General features: G+C 38.8%; 1 protein-coding gene across 2 annotated transcripts in view; it reads left to right on the top strand.

Moving 5' to 3' along the window:
- The window catches only part of LOC136871910 (translation initiation factor eIF2B subunit epsilon), a 152,366-nt gene that overhangs the window by 23,012 nt on the left and 104,484 nt on the right, over positions 1 to 24,870 (top strand). For both annotated transcript variants that reach the window (XM_067145627.2, XM_067145628.2), the window contains exon 3: positions 14,472 to 14,657. In XM_067145627.2, coding sequence (XP_067001728.2) covers positions 14,472 to 14,657 — 186 coding nt within the window. The remainder of the gene's footprint in view (positions 1 to 14,471; positions 14,658 to 24,870) is intronic.

The following is a 24,870-nucleotide window of genomic DNA, read 5'->3' as shown; positions in this document are numbered from 1 at the left end:
CCCCCTCCTCTCCACTACACCCTCCTCTGCCAATCTCACATCGATACAACACTAGAAGCACAAGTGTCAGTCATTTCACCGCTGCCATAGCAACTGATTAACACCATAACAGTCAAAGAGATAAATGAACATACACATAACGTTGTTTTTCTTTAACTAACCTTTACACTAACTGATTTACATCATTGCAGACGAAGGGGTAAGTGATTATACACTCACCGTTTCTTCTTTTAAACCCACCTTCTCTTTAAATTTTTTTCCTAGGTATTTACTCTCATCTTGTTACAGACATTTCACCACAAGCTCTAATCAACATCAAAATTCCTTCGACCTTCGCTCCTTCAAGCTAAGATAAATACAACTACAGTCAGTCAAATACCCTTCCTCGCTTCTACAATGTACTTAAAGAAGACTGTTGTCTTATCTTAACATACGAAATTAACATCTTTAACAACTTCAACAGTCTAGCAGCTTTACTTTTTCCTTATCCTCTACTAGAAGTGATAAAAAAAAAACCCCAACACATTTCTACTTCATTGTAAAGATTAAGTTGTTTATGTTCCAAATTATTTTTCTTACACCCTCAACAAGTATTAGGCACATTAAACCAGGTTCCATTCAGCACTCCAAGGAATATAATCTTGTAGAACTTGTGACATGCAGCTTGATACCACAGTTTTAACCAAGGACATTCTTATAAGTTTATGTTAAACAAGCACCTGCATTAGTACCTTCATTTTTTTATTTGTAAGAGCAGTTAGGATCCTGATTATTCACCTAACAGGTTTGAGATTAAGGCTGAAGATGCCCTTATAATGGGCGAAACATGTCCCTGTAATTAGTATGGTAAGATTTAATTCTTAATTACTAGATCTCTCTTTGTATAGAATAGGTGGAAATTAAAACACTTGTAACATTCTTTGTCTTTATGTACATTTCAATACGGACCAAAAATGAGAATTGCAACGTGTAACATACCACTTAGTCGAGCAGCTAGTCTTCTTTTTCGCAAGTCTTCCCAGTCCAAACTTTGCAACATTTTTGTAACACTACTCTTTTATCAAAAATTACCCGAACAAATCGATCTGCTTTTCTTTGGATTTTTTCCAGTTCTCAAATGAAGTAATCCTGGTGAGGGTCCCATACACTGGAACCATACTCTAGTTAGGGTCTTACCAGAGACTTATATGCCCTCTCCTTTACATCCTTACTAGAACCCCTAAACACCTTCATAACCATGTGCAGAGATCTGTAGCCTTTATTTACAATCCCATTTATGTGATTAACCCAATGAAGATCTTTCCTTATATTAACACCTAGGTACTTACAGTGATCCCCATAAGGAACTTTCACCCCATCAACTTCTTCTTCTATGGCTCTACAGTTCATTGTGAACCTTGGCCTCTTCAACAATCTTCCGCCATTTATCTCGATTCAACGCTAAACCTTTCCAATTCTTACAGTCTATTTCCCGAAGATCTTCAGTAACTCCATCCATCCATCTGGTTCTCGGTCGACCTCGTCCTCTCTGTCCCCCTGGATTTCCATTTAATATCTTTTTAGGTACTTCCGTATCACTCATCCGTGCTACATGCCCGGCCTACCTCAATCTGGCTCATTTCACTGTTCTTCTAATAGGTGAGTCTTTATAAATGTTGTACAATTCATGATTGTACCTCCTCCTCCATGTTCCTCTTTCACAAACTGGGCCGATGATTCTTCGAAGTATCTTTCTTTCGAAGGCATCCAGCATTCCAGTATCTTTTGCTGTTAATGGCCAAGTTTCCGAGGCATATGTAAGCACAGGTCTTACAAGTGTTTTATAGATGGTTAATTTAGTGGTATGGGTCAAGAGCCTTGAGGAGAGAAGCCTTGTTAGAGCAAAATAGGCTCTGTTGGCTGCTATTAATCTCTGTTTAATTTCATGATAGGTATCATTTGGGTAGGTGATTGTTGATCCCAGATATTTAAACTGCACCACTCTCTCAAAGGTGTAATTGCCCACGGTTATTGAGGGTGGCATGTTCTCCTTATGTGCTTTCCCAGCAGCCATATATTTAGTTTCCTGCTGGTTGATGTTCAGTCCCATTTTCCTACTGGCCTGTTCAAGGGCGATGAATGTCTCTTCCATTGCCTTTCGAGTTCTTGCCACTATATCTATATCATCGGCATAAGCAAGTAACTTATCTGCACTGATCTATAGAAAATTGTTCCCCTATTCAGGTGGTTTGCATCTCTCATCACCTTCTCCAAGGCAACATTAACCTCTTAACTGGGCATGACGTATATATTCGTACGCTGTAGGTTACAGGGTAATGGGCATGACGAATATATACGTACTCGTATTTTACCGCGAATATCTCCTGGGTATGAAGAGCTACTTTGCCGCGTCGTGTATTGTCTTATGAATTGAGGTTTTTCCCGCTCGATGACAGCAAATACCACATGTCACGCTTCTTGAAGCTTATTTGTTTTTAGTTTACAACTGTGCTGTGCTACTTGTCCGCAGTAGGCCAAATATGGCAGCATCTAGTTCAAAGCGTAAGTTCGAAACGCTCGAAGAGGACGAGATTATTCAACACTTAGAGAATGATTCTGACGATTTACCTTCTCAGAAATCTAAAGATCAGTGGTTTGATACAAATGAAGGCGTTTCCGATAGTGAAAGTGGTTCAGAAAGTGAGAATGAAGAACAAGGAGAACAACATGACGAATCGGATGAGGGCGAAGTGCTGGACATGTTTCAACCTTTCCCGCCGCGTAGTGTTTCACGTCAGAAATTCGTATTTTCTGGTGCTTTTGGTGTAAATGTGGACTTCGACGATGAATCCAATGTGCTGGAATATTTTGGACGGTTCATAGGTGATGATATGTTTCAACTTATTGCCGAACAGACCAATGTGTATGATGAATAGGTTTTAGAAGCCCATCCGAAATTGAAACCACGGTCACTAGCGAGAGATTGGGTGGATACAAATCAAACTGACATAAAAGCTCTAATTGGACTTCTAATTGCTGCAGGGGATTGTTCATAAGCCAGAAAACAGTATGTACTTCTCAAAATGGGGAAGTATCGCAACCCCTTACTTTCCGAAAATTATCTCTGAGACAAATCACTGTAGTTCTAGTGAGGTAAATTACGTAACGAACCGTGAAGTTAATATAAAATCATTCACATTGTCACTATAGCATGATGTGCAATTTGTAAATATTCCTTTCTTTTATTTATTTTAATTTTAGGTGGTAACATATGAACAAAACACTCAAATTTGTATAAACCAGGTAAATGACCTTGCAGTTAATGAAAAACGGTTCAGAATGTCACATGCATGATATGATATATGTAAATACCCCTGGCTTTTATTTGTTTCAACTTTCGGCTATAAAATAGGGCCAAACTCGGAAATTCCAAACAGGTAAATGACCTTGCAGTTAATGTAAAAATGTTTCAACATTTCTCTAACATTAAAATTAATTAATTAATTAAAACGCCTTTATTTTACTTTTTGTATCACAGATAAATGATATTAGTGGTATAACTAACTTTTCTGAATATCCTACCGTGTAACAACCATCTGCTGAAAAAATACACAGGGCAGGTTACACCAAGCACATCTATAATACCCAGTTAAGAGGTTAAAAAGGAGACATGCCAGCGGGTCTCCCTGCCGTACCCTATTTTGAATATTTAATGTCTCAGGCATCATTCCACCCATTCTTATACTACTTCGTCTCTCACTCATTGTGATTCTCACCAGCTTTACCTATTTTCCAGGAATACCCAGTTCAGTCATAGCATGGTACAATTGCTCTCTATCTATACTGTTATACGCTCCTTTGTAGTCAATGAAGAGGTGATGCGTGCCAATCCCAAATTCGATTGTCTTCTCTAAAATTTGCCTTAAGGTGAAAATCTGATCTACAGTGGACTTTCCTGGGATAAATCCACACTGATAAATCCCAGTCTCTCTCTGAACAATTGGGAGAAGACAGTCAAATAGAATGTTGGAGAATACTTTATATCCCAAGTTGAGTAGCGTAATTCCTCTATAACTATCACACTCGAGCTGATCCCCTTTCTTATATATAGGACATATAATTCCTTCTTCCCATTGTTGAGGCATTTTCTCCTCATCCCATACTGAAGTAGCTATTTTTAGGAAAGTCCATTTCAATTCATTGCCACCTTTCCAGTTCTGCTGGAATATAATCTGTTCCTGTTGCCTTGTTATTCTTCAATTTCTTCATAGCAGTTATCACCTCTTCTAAAGTTGGTGGACCTATATTTTCGTCAGGGTCATTTTCTCCTTGCGCATCAATTGAGTATCTTGTTATAATTCTGAAGTTTAGGAGTCTATCAAAATGTTGCTGCCGTCTTTCACATATCTCTTTCCCCTCGCTAACAATTATTCCTCTTTCATCCTTTATCAGGCTAGTTTTGTCACAGAAGGGTTTCCGTGCAGCATTTACCTCTCTGTAAAATTTCCTCGCCTCATTTTGATTTCTCAGAAGCTCCATTTCTTTGATATTTGCTTGCATCTACTCTCTCTTTCTCCTCTGATGGATCTTCTTTTCAATTCTCCGTTTTTCTTTATAGACTTCCTTCATTCTTCTTGTACAATTTGATTGTAATGTTCTTCTGTATGCCATGTTCTTCTCTTCTGTTGCTATTTCACACTCAGTGTCTAACCAAGGAGATCTTTTATATCTTGTTTCAATTCCCAGTGTTTCATTTGCTGACGTCTCCAGTGCATTTTTAACCATTTCTCACTGATACTCAATGTCGTTGCATTCTTCAGTATTTTCAAGGATCTGTATTATCTTCTCCTGGTATTGCTTTTTAACGTCAGATGATTCTAGAGCTGTTATATTGTATTTTGGTATGTTGGTTCGGGTTCCTTTGAATGCACTGGAGATCCTAGCCCTAATTCGCGCACATACCAGGAAGTGGTCTGAGTCTATATTTGGGTATCTGAGACTCCTCACATCTAAGAGATCTGACTTGTGCCTTGCATCTATCAACACATGATCAATCTGGTTAATTATGTTTCCCTCCGGTGATGTCCATGTTCCTTTATGTATATCTTTGTGTGGGAACAATGAGGAGCCCACAACCATATTTCTAGATGCTGCAAATAATATGTCTCGTTCCATTATTACTTACAGTATGTTTGCTGTGGGGACCAATTGTTGGCTTATATATCTGTTCCCTTCCCACCTGAGCATTTAGATCACCACCAACTATTTTAATGTCAAGGCCTGGGCAACCGTCATATGTTTCTTCCAAAAGTTCATAGAACAATTCTTCCTCAGATTCTTCTGTTGGTGCATGGGCGTTAATTATACAGTAGAGTAATTAAAGAATTTACCCTTTATCCTGAGTAATGACATTCTTGGATTAATACGTGTAAACCCAATTACAACGTGCTTTAGCTGGTGGTGTAGTACAAATCCTGTGCCGAACTCGTGCTCCTTCTCGCTACAGCTATAGAATATACTAGCTTCTTGCTTTTCTAGGATTCCACTTCCGGTCCACCTTACTTCTTGTAGAGCTATGATACTCTGTTTCAGCTTCATTGTTTGGTTCAGCAACACCTTCAGGCCTCCTGGGCAATACAAGGATCTCACATTCCAGGTTCCAGTATATAAATCTGACTTACGCTTTATATTTCTTTTCTTTCTTTCATGCACTGATGGTCGATTATCATTGTCCTTTTCCACGCCAAGTTTGTCTCCATTGATCAGTCAGGCTTTCTTTCGTTGAAGCTTCACAACTTTACCTTTTTTTACAGAGCGGGGTGTCAGCCCTACGTCCAACCTCTTCCGGAGGACGGGTAATTTTTAATCAGGGTTTTCTTCCTTTAGCCTTTGGAGAACCAACCCCACATACTACAAGGCAGCAGCATCTTCACCATAGCCCCGTTAGCCGCCACTTTTCAGGGTTCTTGCTGAGCCTTCACAGCTACAGAAGCGGTCACGGGGCACACGCAGACCCCACTGTACATCACCCCACCTGGCAATCCCTTACTTTATGACGTTGCCCGTCTCCCATGACGTGGACAAGGGGTTGGACTTCTGGGAGACTCACCTCATCAATGCAGTAATTAAAACTGAGGGGGCTTTTCCTATTTGTGAAACTCACAACCTTCAAGTACGTAGGCAGTTTTATACAGGAAAATGGAATAAATTATAATAACATAAGTGAACATGGGAGACAAGTAGAATCATTCCTTGAAAATGTGAGAATGGTATGGAGAAAAGACTTTCCCCCCAAGAACAGCAAAAGAGTGATTTATCAGATGTACTATATTTCAATATTGACTAATGCTTCAGTAACATGAGTAATGAGGGGAAGAGAGAAAAGCTGAATCCAGGCCAGTGGGATGAAATTTTTGAGAAATAGAATGGGAGTAAGAAATAGAGATAAAAAATGAGAGTTTCGGAGAACAAATGCAAGTAGAACCATTACAGGATTGGATAAAGGGATCAAGGCTTATGTGGTATGGACATCTGAAGAGAATGGAGGAGGAGAGGACATCCAGGAAGATGCATGTGATGGGAGTGGCAGGAGACCAAGGAACAAATGGCTGAAAGGAGTGGAGGAGCAAGCGAAGGAAATTTGGGGAAGATTGGACCAAAGTGACGACAGGGAGATGGGTGAGAAGACAGAAGCCAATGGAGATGCTTGTGTTCTAAACAGACCCAGCCAGAGCAGGAACCTGTGCGGGATGGTGATGAAACAAGTTAGTAGTAGGGAAGGGTCATAAAAAAAATGTGTAATTAATTGGCTTGTATGTTGATAAACGGCCGTGATCGCGGTTCAGAATGGACCAAAAATCGTCCAGATCCATGCTCTTAGGACTCACACTAAACATTAATAAACTAGTCTACTTGATAAGATGAAATCACACATATTTATTAAGGAACCAATTAAGGAAACTGATAAAGGAAACTCAGTAATCGTATTACTAATATATACAAACACATAATTAAAAGATTGCGGTGCAGGGCCTGTGAACACTCGATAATAACATGGACGTACACAGGATAAAGGGTACAAGGTTGTTGGTAGGCTAGAACTTACGGACTTTGATTCCTTTATTTATTGGAGTCTTAGGATTATAAGAGGGAATTCCTATCGCCTGGAATTCTCCTTCTCGAAATCATTCTTGTGATTGGTGTCGTTGAACGATATTAATCTCATTTAAGCTCCTGTTGCTTGCCTTACTTTCATTGTTGTTCACCACAAAATCAGTTGCTATTATTCTCTGTTCCAAGATAACATTCCTGGTGTAAAGCCTATTTTGGAGCAGGACAGACATAGCACCACAACGAATAAAATAAAAGGGCAATGAACAAAGAAAAGCAAAAAGGTTCACGTCTACCTGGGGCACTTGACATCACGATAACAAAATGTCCTCCCACGAAAGAAAAGGGAAGGTTATGTAATGGCATACAAAATCAAGGCGAGACATTAACACAGCCGTTCAAAACTCAATCACACAAGTAGGGAGAATAGCTAGGAGATCAGAAAATATCGGATTTGGTACGCAATCTTATCACATGAAATAGTGCACCAATATTAAGTAGCTCATACGACGGTAGAATCCCATTTTATTATTTATAAGTTTCATTTTCCGTATTGATTGGAGTCACTGTACAGACAAGTATTGATAGGTGGAACACATTTCTTGTCTGTACAGATAGAATCCCATCACTTAACTTCAGTACTAATACACATATTTCTGCGACAGGTAAATGAACGCAGTTAGGTTTCACAATACCTTACCTTGGCAGAACGTGTGGATGGATGTGCAGCGGGAGCACACACGACTGAACCAACAGTGCGTATCAAAAAAGGTCTCCAGTAAAGCATGGCAATTAAAAGAAACAGGCACCAAACCAAATGTCATCAAAACATCTCGCGTTGTTTATAAACCAGATACAAGGAACACAAAAGGAAGGACAACGCCACTCAGAATGGGCTGGCTGGATAATGAAAGCATGAATAAAATTGAAATGACTAAAACACCTCACATAAAGGAATGCAAAAAGAAACAATAATTCAGGTTATCATGTCCACTGATACAACACTGGTGTCAAGTCGGCAAGAATAAAGACAAGTAGAGGCGAGATAGCCTAATAGATATGTTGAAGTAATAAGTTCATAGTTCTTGCTCACCAAAGAAAGAGCAGGTGTAATGCAGATGTACTGTGCTCCACCACTCCGATATGAGAACAGACTCAATTTGTGAGGAGTGGAGCCCATAAATATAAAGGAGCAAGGAAAAGTCTAGAAATTTGCAAGTATAAAAGCCAGCATGTTCGAGAAACGCCACGTCACAATCACGTTTCCACAGAGATGTATACAGCATGCATGGTGATAGGCGGTGAATGTCGCAGTGTCACAAGAGATGACGTCGTGGTCATGAAAGCTGGAGAGCAGCAGGCGGACGCAGCAGTATAGAGAGACGATGGCGGCAAAGCCGTCGAAGAAAATATGGCAAGCGGAGGTAGGATAAAGTGCAGAATAAGTAGTAGAGATCGTTACGTCGTCTATGCTCTCATTTACACCTTGCGTACAACTGGCTATTTCATTGCGTAGACAGAGGTCTAGATCCATGGGGTAGTACCTTTCTTTTAAGGCAACCTAAAACTGAGACCAAGTACGAATATTGCCTTTAAAAAGGCGAAACCGGCGCAGTACTGATCCCCCTAACCATACCGGGAATGCATGGAACGAAGAGGTCCTTTATAGCTGACAACAGTCCGCAGTCTCGGCTGTCCTTTCAATAAATTCTATCACCATATCAGATCTACCTTCACCTGTAAAATTCAGATTCCACTTGCTAATTATATCAAGAACTGGGTTCACTAGACCTGCAATAGGTAAATGGTCACAATTTGTAATATTTGACATGTTATCAACCAGGCTGTTTGCTAAAGAACTGAAGGCCCCTATTCTCTCAGGAGTACAGTTTGTGGGCCTTAAAAATATTTAATTTTTATTATCACTGTCAGCACTAATCTGTATGACCATAGCTTCAATATCAATACAAGATAATCTATATACAAATAAACATACACCACATCAAGCTTAAGCAAAAACGGGAAGAAATAAAAACAGGTGTGCGGACAGACCTAAACAATGCCTTAATTAAAATGAAATACTCACAAAATACGAATTCCCAATGAACCTGGGACTACCCCCATCAAATTCACACTCATGAGGATATTCTGAACCACACCAGCCTGCTACCACTTGTACCCAGTTACCTAATTTGTTAGATAAAACAACCATGATTGTGGTTCAGAATGTACCAAAAATCATCTGGATCCAGGCTCTTAGGACCTACGCTAAACATCAATAAACTAGTCTACTTGATAGAAACGATAAGATGAAGTGACACATATTTATTAAGGCACCAATTAAGGAAACTGATAAAGGAAACTCAGTAATCCTACTACTAATATATACAAACACATAATTAAAAGATTGCGGCACAGGGCCTATGAACGCTCATTAATAACATAGATATACACAGGATAAAGGATTCAAGGTTGGTGGTAGGCTAGAACTTACGGACTATGATTCCTTTATTTACTGGAGTCTTAAGCTTATAAGAGGGAATTCCTATCACCTGGAATTCTCCTTCTCGAAATCACTCTTGTGATTGACGTTGTTGAACTATATTAATCTCATTTAAGCTCCTGTTGCTTGCCTTACTTTCATTGATTTCACCACAAAATCAGTTGCTATTATTCTCCATCTCAAAGATAACTTTTCTGGTGTAAAGCCTATTTCAGAGTGGGATATACATAGCGCAACCACGAGTAAAATAAAAGGGCAATGAACAAAGAAAAGCAAAAAGGTTTACGTCTACCTGGGGTGCTTGACGTCATGATAACAAAATATCCTCTCACAAGAAAAAGGAGAAGTTATGTAATGGCATACAAAATCAAGGCGAGACATTAACACAGCCATTCAAAATTCAGTCACACAAGTAGGGAGAATAGCTAGGAGACCAGAAAATATCGGATTTGGAATACAATCTTATCACATGAAATAGAGCAACAATATTAAGTAGCTCATCGGACTGTAGAATCCCATCACATAACTTCCGTACAAATACACATATTTCTGCAACAGGTAAATGAACTTGGTTAGGGTTCACAATACCTTACCTCGGCAGAACGTGTGGATGGATATGCAGCGGGAGCACGCATGACAACCAACAGTGCATATCAAAAAAAGTCTCCAGTAAATCATGGCAATTAAAAGAAACAGGCACCAAACCAAATGTCATCAAAATATCTCGCGTTGTTTATAAACAAAATACAAGGAACACAAAAGGAAAATAAACGAAAGGAAGGACACCGCCACTCAGAATGGGCTGGCTGAATAATGAAAGCATGAATAAAATCGAAATGACTAAAACACCTCACATAAAGGAATGCAAAAATAAACAATAATTCAGGTTATTGTGTCCTCCAATACACCTGCATAGTCGTGAAGCAAAACATTAACTTTGTATGAGGTTAAGATTCTGCCATCTGTTGTGACCACCATATTAAAATCTCACATCATCAGTAGGACAGAACAGATAGTAAAGAGTCAAGGAAAGGTTTCTTGGCTCATGGAGGGATATCATACAATAATAACTGTACTTATTTTACCTTTCTAAAGAATTTAAATTTTATAAACCAAACCTTTATGGGATCACAACTTATGTAACTTGATTGGTAAGCTTAGGACTTTAACTGGATCTGACCATACTTTTACGTATGAATGCTGAAATTCTAGTTTCTCTTTTGTAGTTTTTCTAATAATTTTAACATTTCTTTTTTCTAAACCAACAAGTTTCTTTCCTTCTCACTATGGGTATGTTGCTGGGTATTCAGCCCTAAGGCTGGCTGGATCCTCAACAGCTCTGCCATCAGCTGTCATAGATGAACTAGGGAAATAAGGAGTGAGGTAGTTTCCCGTTGCTTTCCTCTCACTATGGGTAAGAATTTGTAATATCCTGAAATTTTCTGCCTATCATTAGAAGGAGCAAAAGGGTCATCCCTATACTTCCCATGCACCCTAGGTAAACTATAAATGAAACATACCTTCATGGGCCCAGGATTTATAAGTTGAAGGAATACTTGTGCTGTCTTTTATTCCAGTGGCTTTGGTGGAAGATCCTTTAACAACCAAGCTAAATTAATCTTATTAAAAACCTTACTTCATGCACTGGAGTAGATCATGGGGATTAGTTTCTTAGCTATTACCCATTCCAACGTAAACAACTGAAATGGTGCAAGAAAGTACTTTTCCATAAAAGTTTAATGGCTATTATATTTACCTGTATTGTACATTGACTTTAGGATTGAACCAGACCAGTATATTTATATCCACTTTGTATGGCTTTCAAAAGAAAAGTCAGAAAATAAATCATTCCTGAAAGATTTAAAGCAAACTTGTTAGATAGGTGATTCAAAAGGTTGCACAGAAACTGAAGTAGCTTTGTATGTAACATGCTAGGCAAGCTTTGAAACTTTAGCTGGGTCTGACCATGCTTTCACATGCACCTGTTGTCATTTTTCTGACAATTGTAACCTTTCTTATTTCTACACCAAAATTTGGTGTTTTGTTTTCCCTATGGGAAAGGATTTGAATACACTCCTGAAATTTCCTGCTTATTGTTAGAAAGACCAGGAGGATAAGTTTCTATCAGCCATGCAAATACTGAGCACCCTAGATACACAGTGACTCCCTGTGGGTGGGGTACGCAGCCGAAGAATACACCCATGGTATCCCCTGCCTGTCGTAAGAGGCGACTAAAAGGGGCAACCAAGGGATGATCGTATTAGAACCATGAAACTACTTGTGATTAGTACCACCACGCAGGGAACACCAATGGTCGCTTTTTCTTGCGCGTAGTACCACTATGTTAGGTACAAAATAGGTTTGTGATTAGTAGTAACCGAGTGCATTGCCGGCTTTTACAGTACCTGTGATTAGCACCACTTTAGGGGCGACACCATGGTTCTGGCGTGCTTATGATTAGTACCCACTGTATGAGGAACACCACGGGATAGTGCGAGTCCCTGTGGTTAGTACTCTTACGTGATGAACCCCATAGGTTTGCGTCGTCTGTAAATGGCGCCGCAATGTGCGAAACACCATAGGTCTGTATTACATGAGTGAATTTCATTACCTGTAAGTAGTACCATTATGTGTGGACTACCGCGAGTCTACGCAACTTTTGATTAGTACCACAACATGACAAATACCATGGTTGGATTTTGGACCCCTTTAGACTGCAAGCATCATTGATTCAGTATTGTGCTATAGAAACAGTCCCTTGGTCAGTAATACTATTGTTTTTGTAGGTTTCTCTGAATGTGCGGCATTGCGGGTCGGATCCACTGATTGTTTTAAATTCATATCCATCCATTCATCCTTTGTCCTCAAGTTTTGAATTCAGTCAGTGGAGGTTTTTGGACTTTTAATTTGTCATTCCATTTCGTACCATTAGGGGCCGTTGACCTAGATGTTAGGCCCATTTAAAGAACAAGCATCATCATCATCAGATATACAGTGAATGAAATACACCTTAATAATAATAATGTTATTTTCTTCATGTCCCATTAACTACTTTCACAGTTTTTGGAGACGCCAAGGGGCCAGAAATTTTTCCGAGGAGTTCTTTTATGTGCCAGTAAATCTACTGATACGAGGCTGACATATTTCAGCACCTTCAAATATCACCAGATTGAGCCAGGATTGAACCTGCCAAGTTGGGGTCAGAAGGCCAGGGCCTCAACCATCTGTGCCACTCAGCCCAGCAAATATACCTTCAGGACCTCAAGACTGTTCGAGTTCAAGAAGTACTAATGCTATCAGAATATAACAATTTTTGGAGAGGAACATATAGTCTAGGACGAAACTCTGCATCTGGGCAAGTGTGGGAATATCAGTAATGACATAATGGACAGTTTTTATTTTTAAATTTCAGGACCAACTATCAATGAAGTGATAGTTATAAATGGCACTCACTGTCCAGTGTCTAACTTCACTGTTTGTACAAATGTCTATTATTTCATTGACTGTTAGTTCTGAATTGTATAGGAAAAATAAATAAAATAGACTGTCCATTATATCATTCCTGATATTCCCAGTCTTGGCCTAATGCAGGGTTTTGTCCCAAACTGTATGTTCCTATTCAAAAGATGTTATACTTCGACCCCTCTATGGGCACTCGAGTTTCTGCACAACCCTTTGAATCACCCAGTATAAGAAATAAAATTGCTTTGTGCAGTAATTGCAATGAGTTAATATACTGAAATGAAAAAAATATTACAGCGTTTCTGGTGAGACTGGTTTCATCATAAGGAGCATTTTGTAATGTTACAGTAGCCTATTATGAGTTTGGATAACTAATAGATATTTTATTTCAAACAATGAAACATTTGGTAGAAAATACTTTAAAGGATCATAAGAGGCCACTAGTTACAAAGCCTCCGTGGCTCAGACAGCAGCACGTCGGTCTCTCACCGCGGGTTCTGTGGTTCAAATCCTAGTCACTCCATGTGAGATTTGTGCTGAACAAAGTGGAGGTGGGACAGGTTTTTCTCCAGGTATTCCAGTTTTTCCTGTCATTTTTCATTCCAGCTACACTCTCCACTATCATTTCATTTCATCTGTTGGTCATTAATCATTGCCCCAGAGGAGTGCGACAGGCTTCAGCAGGCGGCAGAATTCCTATCCTCGCCACAAATGGGGGCTTCATTCATTCCATCCCTGACCCGGTCGTTGACTGGAAAATAGGTTGTAGGTTTTCATTTTCAAGAGGCCACTAGGTCTATTGATGATGATGATGATGATGATGATGATGTTTGAAATACTGGTATATTAGGTTTCATATCTCTAATGCTGGTTAGTTGTGCTAACCTCTGAGTGTGATATCCAAATGCACAGTCAAATTTTACACGGAGCCTGATACATTATTCTGTGTACTGAGTTTGTTCCTCAACTGAGTTAGAAATTCTGTGTTAAATTGCACGTACTTGGCCATTCACATACCTGCGAAGATCTTAAAAATATCTGTAATAATCCTCTCTCCAAAACTTAGATGGACCTCCAGCAAGTGGAGGGAAATTATATATAAACAATTATTACAAAATTGGAAATTTAAGCATCATATCGATACTACATTTTAAAAAAATATACAAATGCTTTTTATACCTGATTTTATATGTAAATGATTTAATGCTTGTTTGCTGACTGAATTCAGAGTGACCCTTCTATCAGTTGACTGTCGAACTTAGGCCACCAGCAAAACACTGCCTGATAATCATTGCCATAACTGTGCATTTAATACATTTTGTGTTGTTTGAATTCATATAACAGATAAATGAGTCTCCATCTCTGTTCTTTTATTGACATCTAAGATTTCTTCTTACTCAGTATAATATTCATACAGGAATAGTAAATGGAGTGAGAGCACATCGTCCATGGTTGTGACAATCATCGTCTCTGAAAGCTGTCGGTCCCTTGGAGATGCTATGAGAGATCTTGATGCCAAGGCTGTGATAAGAAGTGACTTTATCTTGTTGAGTGGCAGCACTGTGGCAAATGTACAACTCATTCCCATATTGGAGCATCACAGGTAGAAGATAACTTTTAAAATTTATATAGAAATTAAGTTGTAAAAAACAGATATTTGCTAGTTACTAGAAGTTACGTGACATTGTATTATATTGTATAACATTGTGTCTTTACTATGTTGTTCAGTTTTTAGTAATTGTAAATTTTGAGTCTTTTAGATATGTTCTATGATATTTTTCTGGTTTTAGTTTTGCATTTTGTGTACTTATTAATGGTTACTTGACCTGGCTTTACTTTAAGAACTTTTGGCTGGATTAGGATTTAGGATTTAAACATGGAATAGGCATGTGAAATCTTTTGGGATATGTATGTGGTTTATTGGCATTCCATTTTTTTCCCTTAGTGGAGCATTTTCAACCATTTTGGGGTTAGCAGACCTCAGCAACAGTCTACTGAGAGCAACCTACCTATGATGTCTTATTTATTTCTAGCAGGAATGCATTTTTGTATAATGTGGTTGTTAATGCATGAGATGTAAATTGTGTTTGTTAATTAAGAATGGACAGTTAAAAGGATGAAGATGGGAAAAGCTGTGGGAATAGATAAAGCAGCCATAGAAATGATCAAGGCTACAGGACCAGTGCGACTCCAGTGGACTACTGTAATAGAATACTGAAGTGTGTATATTGCAACACCAATGTCAAGATATTGCCCACTGTTGGGCATCAAATTATGCAACAACATTCATGGTGATAATAAGTGGTGATATAGGGCGTCGCAATGTCACATATATCAAATGAAAATGAAATGGCGTATGGCCTTTAGTGCCAGGAGTGTCCGAGGACAAGTTCGGCTCGCCAGTTGCAGGTCTTTTGACTTGACGCCTGTAGGTGACCTGCGCATCGTGATGTGGATGAAATGATGATGAAGACGACACATACACCCAACCCGCGTGCCAGCGAAATTAACCAAGTATGGTTAAAATTCTCGACCCTGCCGGGAATCGAACCCAGGACACCTGTGGCCAAAGGCCAGCATGCTAACCATTTAGCCACAGAGCTGGATGTCACATATATTAAATAATTATCATATGCAACCTATCGTTCATATAATAGCATCCTAGCAATCATCATACACATGGTAAATATATACATCTTAATTACAACTAAAGCTGAATTATCAAATAGGATGTCATAAATATCATAATTACTGGTAGGGTTGGCGTATCATCATGTAAATATATCATATAGCATGGTATGGCTTAGCTCTGGCGAACATAAGATTCCTATCTATAAAACGGTAGGTTCTCACGGCAGGTCACCACTAAATTCTTAATTATTATTATTATTATTAACTTTATTGGCCACATTGGACCGCTTGAGTCTTCCATGTACACTTTTTCTTTGAAGGTTGTACTGTTTGATTCTTCTTATCTGCCCAGTACTTTTTCATTCGTTCTGATCGCAGTGTTCTTAATTTGTCGGAAGTCTCTACAGGCCTTCTGTGCATCATTTCAGTTGAAAATTTGTGATTCTTAAGAAGGGTGATAATTTTATTCTTGTTCTCTGCATCTGTAATTTTGAGTCCAACTGTTCTTAATAATTGTACCTGAGACAGAAAGGCGTCTCGTGCAATGGCATAAGTAGTAAAATAGTAATGAAGGGATATGAAAGGATTCCTATCTACAAAACAATAAAATCTTATATGGATGGCTGGTTTATTTACATTCCTAATACATTGTTGTGGAGGCTCAATTTACATTGTTGTGTGAGAGAGAAGCAATAACAATAATGGCGGGAGACTTAACGATGGTGTTCGTTAACAATAGCAATAATAACATAATCTGTGAAATACAACTGAATTTATAAGAATTCCTATTGTTGGTCCACATTACAATTTTAAATAAACCTTCATATTATAATCAATGAATTGACAAACTTAGATTGAAAATTAAAATATTCAAGAAAGGGCTTGACATGCCATCTGAAATTGTGGCTTAAATGTCCATAGTATCTGACTTGAAATAGTAAACACAAGTTGTATAATTCAGTGTAATAATTTAATTGATTTAATACCACTTGTTGAACTCGTATGATTTAATGAACCAGTATTCCTTCGCCCACAGTTCTAAGAAAAATTATCATGTCATTAAGTACACGCCTTCAGGTAGTTTAATTAAATCAGTGATAAGTTACCATTACCTTAATGGCAGTAACATACGGACATTCAATAAAATATGAAAGAAATTTTTCCCTTATCAACACACACAGTGAAGTGTAGATATCATGCAGTAGCAAGAATTCATTTGAAGATATGAATGCAAAATTCATCATCTCAGAATGAAAGAATAATGCACCAACATGCAAATAACAATAGTGTGGCTTCAGCTCATACTTAGAATGGATAAAGTACACTCCAAAATATATCGCAATTGCATAACCACACGCAGAATCGTTGATTCTGGACCACTCTCTTGCAAATAGCTGCAAAAGAAATTCATGCATATGCACAAACATTACAATTATGCTGGTCACTGGATTTGGTCGGGTTCTCATAGAAATGTACCTAGGAAAAATAACGAGAGCAGAACTTGACATACGGCTTCCAATATCCTTGGGTTCGTATCGAGGATAGTACTATTCCATTACTTCTATGTTAACTCATTCATCTGAACGACCTATACTCTATATTCATCAAATTTCTCACTTTAATAAATATGTAGACTCATTATAACACATAGCTATACAATATCACATTGATTAATAATAACGCTCAGATTCTCAATACCGTAGATTCTCAATAACTCATGGCTAATATAGTCTTCATTGCTCCTGTAAATAAATTTTGTACATCTTACTTCAACTACATTACCCTGAACTAAAATTCCTGCTCTAAGCAGTATAGGTACACAATAATAAATTTGATCATGAATAACTATTGTTTCAAAGATCCTACTTGTCTGACCATTGTACCCTCATTACGATTCATATATGTGATGACTGACTTCCAGAAATTCTAGTCTATATTACAGTGCAAAAAATTATAAGATCGCGTGGCTTTAAATTCTAAAATGAAGATTCACATCCCTAGACTCTGTTTGATGACACGATATCACTTTCATATTTCCGAAATCTCTACATGTTCTGCTCATTGTGATGGAATATATATACAAATACAAAAATATAACGACACTACCTGAAAGAGAGCATGATTGATTAGTAAAAATGAGGTAAGGACTTGGTCCGGCGCCTCACATGTTTACTGTATCTTGATGTTGAATACACACATTGAAAACACTTTCTTATTTACAGCACAATGAAACACAATATTGCCCCCTATTTCCCGGGCTGGCTCAGCCGGTGAACGAGAGTCCCGTAGGTGGACCATTCGTTAACTGGCGTCGCTTATTTTTAGGGGCAGTTAATACAACAAGGCCTGACAACAATGGAAAAACAAACAGTATTAAAACAAGGTTTGACATTTATTTATAATAGCACTCCTTTAAACAGAATTTAAACAAAATTTTAGTAACAAAATCTTGATATTGTTTTGCATTTCTTCTCATAAGACTTAAAAAATTCTTCCACATCAAAGCCTGAATTACACTGAAATGTAAATAAAAATCAAAATTATCCTTCACCTGGCTTGAGGAAAATCAAAATCATTGAGGGTGAACCTCATCTTAACTTCTTTGAACCATGAACTCAACAGAAACTGTCTATCGATGTAGCACGTTTTCAACTCAGGAAAAATGGAAATTTTATCTAAATTAAATTTTTTTTAAATGGTAATAGCATCATGAAAATCTCACAAATAATACTGAAATTATTTACATTGTTATTTCATCTTAATTGCGGATAAATTTCACTGATATTGAAATCATTTCTGACCGAAAACTTGAATAAATTACATTTTCGAGAATATTTTAATTGATATAGATGTTGATTCCCATAGGGAACCTGAAATATTTGTCCCGAATGTGTAAATTTATAATACCAATATAAATGGTCCGTTATTGGACATTATAAAATTTCCAGCTAACTCATTCCTTGTTGCCAGCATTTTGCCCCAGTGTGCTAAGTTGGGCTCATCAGTTGGTAAGTGCATACCATGGAGGCCACTGCGTAGGCTAATTGGAGCCACCAGCAGTGCCAATGCACTATGAGAGACTTTGTCTTATTACCAAACATTGATGCCTGCCTGGCCATCAGATGATATAGATGTTGATTCTCATAGGGATGCACTAGCCATGCGTCTTGGTGGGATGCACCTGAGGATTAGGAAAAGGGGGTTATAATACCAATATTCAAGAAAGGAGATAAGATGATGCACAGTAACTATACCGAGGAATCACTGCTATCTCCCATGTTGTCAAGATAATGGAAAGGATATTCAAAAGAAAAGTTAGAGAAAAATTGTGAAGTCAGTTACAAGGGGAACAATTTGGATTCAGAAGTGGAAGGCCAACAGTGGAACTCATTTTCATTTTGAGACAGATCATCAAAAAGTTGGGAATATGGGAAGGATGCAGTAATATTTATAGACTTAGAAAAGGCATACGACAGCATCGCCAGAACAAAAGTTTGGGAAAGCCTGACACACAGGGGCATTGGCAAGGGATTAATAACAGTGATAAGAGCAGTATATGATAACTATTGCATTGTCGCCATAAGACGTCTCTGTGACGGTGTGACGTAAAGCAAAAAAAAAAAACCTGTTGCAACTGTGTGAAGACAACAGTAGGCAGATCAGGATGGTTTGGAATTGACACTGGGCTAAAAATGTCAACATTGTGCTGTCACGTTTACTGTTCATAAAAGTGATGGTTGATATTGTAAAGACAACAAGGGAAGATTATAGAGGGGAAAGAATGAATGTAATTATGATTGCGGATGATGTGATCTGGGGGGGAAGATGAGGAGCAGGTACAACAGCTGAATGTACTCAGTAGAAGGATTGAACAATGGGGATTGTGGATCAGCATGGAGAAGACCAAGACACTGGTGATGGTAGAGGAAGTAAAAGAGGAAAAGGAGCTCTCAGAATTGGAGACAAGGAACTGGAAATAGTAGAACACTTCAAATACTTGGGAAGTAAACTGACAGAAAATGGAAGACTGGATATGGAAATTAGTAGAAGGAAAGAATTTTTCTCCAGGTACGGAGATTAATATGGAGTAAAGATGTACCAATGAAGACTAAAGAAGTAATGTACCGGTACCTATAATGATATATGTGGTAGAAACCTGGACAATGACTTGGAGAGATGAGATAAGAGTACAGGCAGCTGAAATGAAATTCCTGAGGAGTATGGTACAAAAGACAAGGAGGGATAGAGTGAGAAATGAAGACTTACAAAAAGAGCTTATTTTTTAATTTCGTATGGCGTGTAGAGGGTACAGAGGAACTATATATATACGCGTAAAACTATATACACTTAAAGTAGATAGAACAACAATCGGACAAAGGATCAATTGATGGTAATATAACTTATAATTTAGTGTCCAGAGAATTTAGCCAATTCACTGCCTCTTCACTTGCCACATGAAGTTTGTGGTATCCTCCCTGGAAGCTCCGAAGTGGGCACATCATTACAACATGGTGGACTGTCTGAGCCACGTCACCGCAGTCGCAATGAGGGCTGGAAATTTTTCCCCACTTGTGGAGCCAGAAATTGCATCTTCCAAGACCGGTCCGCACTCTGTTCAACGAAGCCCAGATTCTTCTTGGCAAGTTGAACCCAGCAAGTTTCCTACAAGGGTCAGATATCAACCCTAGCTGGTCAGGGTTTGAAGCAGCCCACTCTTCCCTCCAGGCATTATTCATGTTGTACTGTGATTCAACCAGCCTCTTTCCTAGTTGCCATGATGGATGTCGAGATTTTAATCTTCCATGTTTCTGAGGGTTGCAGTCCTGATGAATCGGCAAGAGTGTATTTGCAGTACATTTTAACCATTCCTTCTTCAGAGCAGTTAGCCTTTGAAGGTGAAGAGGATGAATGTTAGTTAATATTGGCAGCCATTTAAGTGGTGTGGATTTGAATGTGCCAGACACTGTCCTCATGGTATAATTCAGCTGGACATCAACTTTTCCTGTGTGTGTGCACTGTTGGTCCATACAGGGCTGCAATATTCTGCTACTGGGTATACTAGGGCAAGAACTGTTGTTCGGAGGACATTAGCATTTGCTCCCCAACTAGTGCCACTGAGTTTGTGAAGGATGTTGTTCCATGTTTTAACTGTTGCTGCTGTTCTGCAGAGGTGTTCTTTATACGTCAGAGAGCGATCCAGCACAATATCCAAGTATTTTGGATGAGCATAGTATTTTAGCTGTTGGCCTCTGAATTGAACTTGTGGGATGTAATGGGCTCTTCTGTTGTCTAGATGAAAGGTACTAATCTCTGTTTTGTTTTCATTGGGTTTCAGTTGCCAGGTGTTGAAGTATCTATCCATTTTTAGGAGATCTTGTGTGAGAATGGCTTCAGCGGTCTCAAAGTCTGTGGACTGTGCTGTTAGGGCTATGTCATCAGCATATATAAACTTTCAGCACGCAGTAGATGGAAGATCTGCCGTGTAGAGATTGAAGAGAAGTGGAGCAAGAACAGAACCCTGCGGCAATCCATTATTTAATCTGCAGGATCTGCTTCTGTTTCCATTGAGATGTACTTGAATTAGGCGATTGCATGGCATGTTGTTGAGGAAGGAAGCTAGGGTCTTGCAAGGGATAATTTTCAGGAACTTCAGGATCATCCCTTTTCGCCAGAGTGTATCATAGGCTGATAATAAATCCACAAACACAGCAACCGTTTTCATTTTTTCTTGAAATCCCTGCTCAATATGGCTGGTTAGTGCCAGAACATGATCGCAACAGCTCCTGTTAGATCTGAATCCTGCTTGTTCAACTGGAATGTGGTGAAGTACTGTATCTGAGATTCTGTTATAGATCAATCTCTCTAGTAGTTTGTAGCAGATACTCAGTAGAGCAATAGGTTGATAATCTTCTGCATTACAGCCACTTTTCCCAGGCTTCACAACAGCAACTACTTTAGTTCTTTTAAGAAGAGGTGGGAGCCTTCTTTTCATTAGGAAGTCACTAAGGAATTTAGCAAGCCATTCCATAGTTCTAGGACCACTGTGCTTCAGAAATTCGGGATGGATACCATCCGAGCCTGCTACTTTTCCCGATTTTGTTTCCTTCAAAGCAGCCGAGATCTCTGCAACAGCAAAATCCTCGGAGAACTGAGAGTTTGTTTCAACTCTGGACAGTTCTTTCTTAAGCTTGTTTAGGATTTGCCTTGTTTCATCCCTTTTTGTGTCTGCTGATGCTCTGGTTAAGCCAACAATTCTATTTGCTATATGTTCCGGCTTTATTTTAGAGTTCTTGCTATGGTAATTTGGGGCACTACTGCCCAGCTTCCTAAGGGGGGACCATGCTTTTCTGCTGGAGTGTTGGAAGTTAATACTGGACGTCAGTGTGTGCCATATTTTCTTCCTGGCAGAGTCTAAGCAATGGAGTAATAATCAGCAACTTCCATTTGATTGCTGCGTTGGTATTCTTCGTACAGCTCATTGCACCTCTCGCTCCACCCTGGGATGCATTCCTTTCTAAATCCTCGGGGAATGTGCTTCTTTGCTGTAGAACACATCAGCCCAGTAAAACGGTTATAATTTTCAAGAGCTGGTGGAATCCATTGGATGTTGTGTTCCATCTCACTGGTGAAGAAATCCCATTTAGCCTTTGTAAAATTCCATCTGGGCATTGGATTTGATCTTACAATTGGAACTTCAATGCTAAATTAGCTAAATTAACAGAAACTAAATGACAAACTGGAACAGAAGAAATTGAGATGGTTTGAACGTGTCAAGCAGATGAAAGAAGAAAGACTGCCGAGACAAGGTCTGGAAAGGCAGATGACAGGTGTGAGAGGACGAGAAAGACCAAGATTATGATGGACGGACTCTGTGAAGAACAGCATAGAGCAACAGAACCTGGACTCGAACACATTGTTGGCAGAGACAGAATAAAGTGGAAAGGAACCATATTTGCCCCTACCTTGAAAAGGTAAAAAGAAAAACATGATATGATGATGAATTAAGAATGTGGATGCGTTAAGTATAGTGTCTGTTTCAAATTGTTTTACAATGTTATTGGTGTGTGTATAGGGTTGATGTGGGGAAATTTTCATCTTTGTTTATCTGCTTCGAACCCCCATGTGGTACCACATAGTGTTTGAATGATGTAATTCCTTGATTTCAGAGTAGCTGCTGCCCTACTTAGGTTGTCTTTGAAAGACTGTGTGTTGTCAGATACTTTGGCTATTTACTTTGTACCAAATGATTGTTCTCAAACTGAATATTCATGTGTATGTTTAGTGAGAGGTTGGCAAATGCAGAAGCCTGTAAAAATTTCAAAGCAGTTTACATAGAACATATCAGAGAACACAAAAATATCACAGAGTCTGCATTTATTGTGTACTTACGACTCATGGCTGGCAGTCAGAAAGTTGGTGTAGATTTCACTGTGCCTCTAATGATGATTTGGTTAGATAGCAGTCAGTTTTGCTTGGCAACTCTTTAGCTAATCAGGGGAACAGTACACTGCTGCAGAGTACACATGGCCAAGGGCTGATGATTTCAAGGTCATTTTATTTAGCACTTGGCTTTTGGTACTGGGAGTGTCCGAGGGCATGTTTGGCTCACCTGCTGCAGGTCTTTCTATTTGACTTCCTTGGGTGACCTGTACATCTGGGCATGAGATTGAGATGATGATGATGATGATGTAGTAGAAATAGGTTTAAATCTGGTGTCGGCACATAGCCTACTCCTGTCAAATAACACCAGGGGGTCTGCTCAAGACTTAACATCCCCATCCAATGGACTAATCACCATAAAGTGTGTCTAATGGGCTCACTTCCTGTGAATATTGTATTGTGGGGAGGTTTGAAATTGAATACAGGCTTTTGGCACGTTATTATTAGATCAATGGAGCTTCATTGTTCTAAGGAAAGTTAAAACTACAAAAGAAAACTACACAGATGACGATATATCATGCTAGTCATTGAATTTATGCCATAGTATAAATAATATGAAAGGATAACAGTTTTTACAAGATACACATGACTTCTGAATCAACTCATAATGAAGTTTGCATAAGAATGCTTTGTCCGGGGAATGTTTACAGTATGTTGTTACTTTCTTTGCTTTCCTTGCAGCCTGTTGACCTCCAGTTTCGTTAGCCTCTTTGTAGCATATGCTGCAGTATTTCCTTCTCTTTCGTGTGGAATTTCCAGCCTTTTCAGTTTCTTCCGTCTCCACCACATGGGGATGGATACCACGATTGTGACGAGGTGTTTTTACTTCATCTGACAAGCACATCAGTTCAAGATCACATTTCTCCTTGAAGGTAGTGTTGGACATTTTCTGCAGCTTTGGCACTGTTTGGTAGTTTCTGTATGCAATTCATGAATTCACCAAGCTTGTTCCAGTTAGTAGTTCCGTCACTACCTTGTGATACCATCTAGCAGTTTTTCAAACAGATGTATTATAGGACGATAGCTGATCAGATAAGTCATTGCCAGGCTTTGCTTTGTTACAGTCAATAACTACGGATGGTTTGAAAATATCGGTGTTACTCTTTATCATGTTTTCCTGAAGATACAAATTCTAACTGGTGCTTAGTTGAGAGCATATAAACCTCTCGCTTGTCCATCCATTTCATTGCTAGGATACCATTCTGTGATTCCTTAGCAACCATTTCTCCTTTCTTGACTCTTTTGTTTAGACCCGACGGAAGCCCAACTCTATTCTTCTGCAAGGTACCAACCAGGTGAGTGTGTCTAGCAAGGAGTTTATTCGCCAGATCAGCAGATGTGTAGAAATTGTCTGCGAACAAAGTTGATCCACTGTCCAAATAAGGATCCCTAAGTTCCATCACAACAGCTGTAGCATGTGGTAATCCATGGTTAGCAGTTGTCCCTTTGCCACAGTACACTTTTATGGTGTAGGTATAGCCATCTGTATCACATAGTTTGAATACCTTCACCCCGTATTTATGAGCCTTATTTGGAATAAACTGGTGAAATATTAGTCTTCTCCTGAAGGGGATCATAGATTCATCAGTGACTAATGTTTCTTGTAGCTCATTTAGTTCTTTGAAATTCTTATTGAGCATTGGAGCAAGAGGTGTGATTTTATACAACCTGTCTTGACCTTGGTTCGCTTCACTGTTGAAATGCCAGAAACACAAGATCAGTAAGAACTTTTCCCGCTTCATTAC

This window comes from Anabrus simplex, chromosome 4 (genome assembly GCF_040414725.1).
Source record: "Anabrus simplex isolate iqAnaSimp1 chromosome 4, ASM4041472v1, whole genome shotgun sequence".
Classification (NCBI taxonomy): domain Eukaryota; kingdom Metazoa; phylum Arthropoda; class Insecta; order Orthoptera; family Tettigoniidae; genus Anabrus; species Anabrus simplex.
This window is presented reverse-complemented; position numbering and strand designations above follow the sequence as displayed.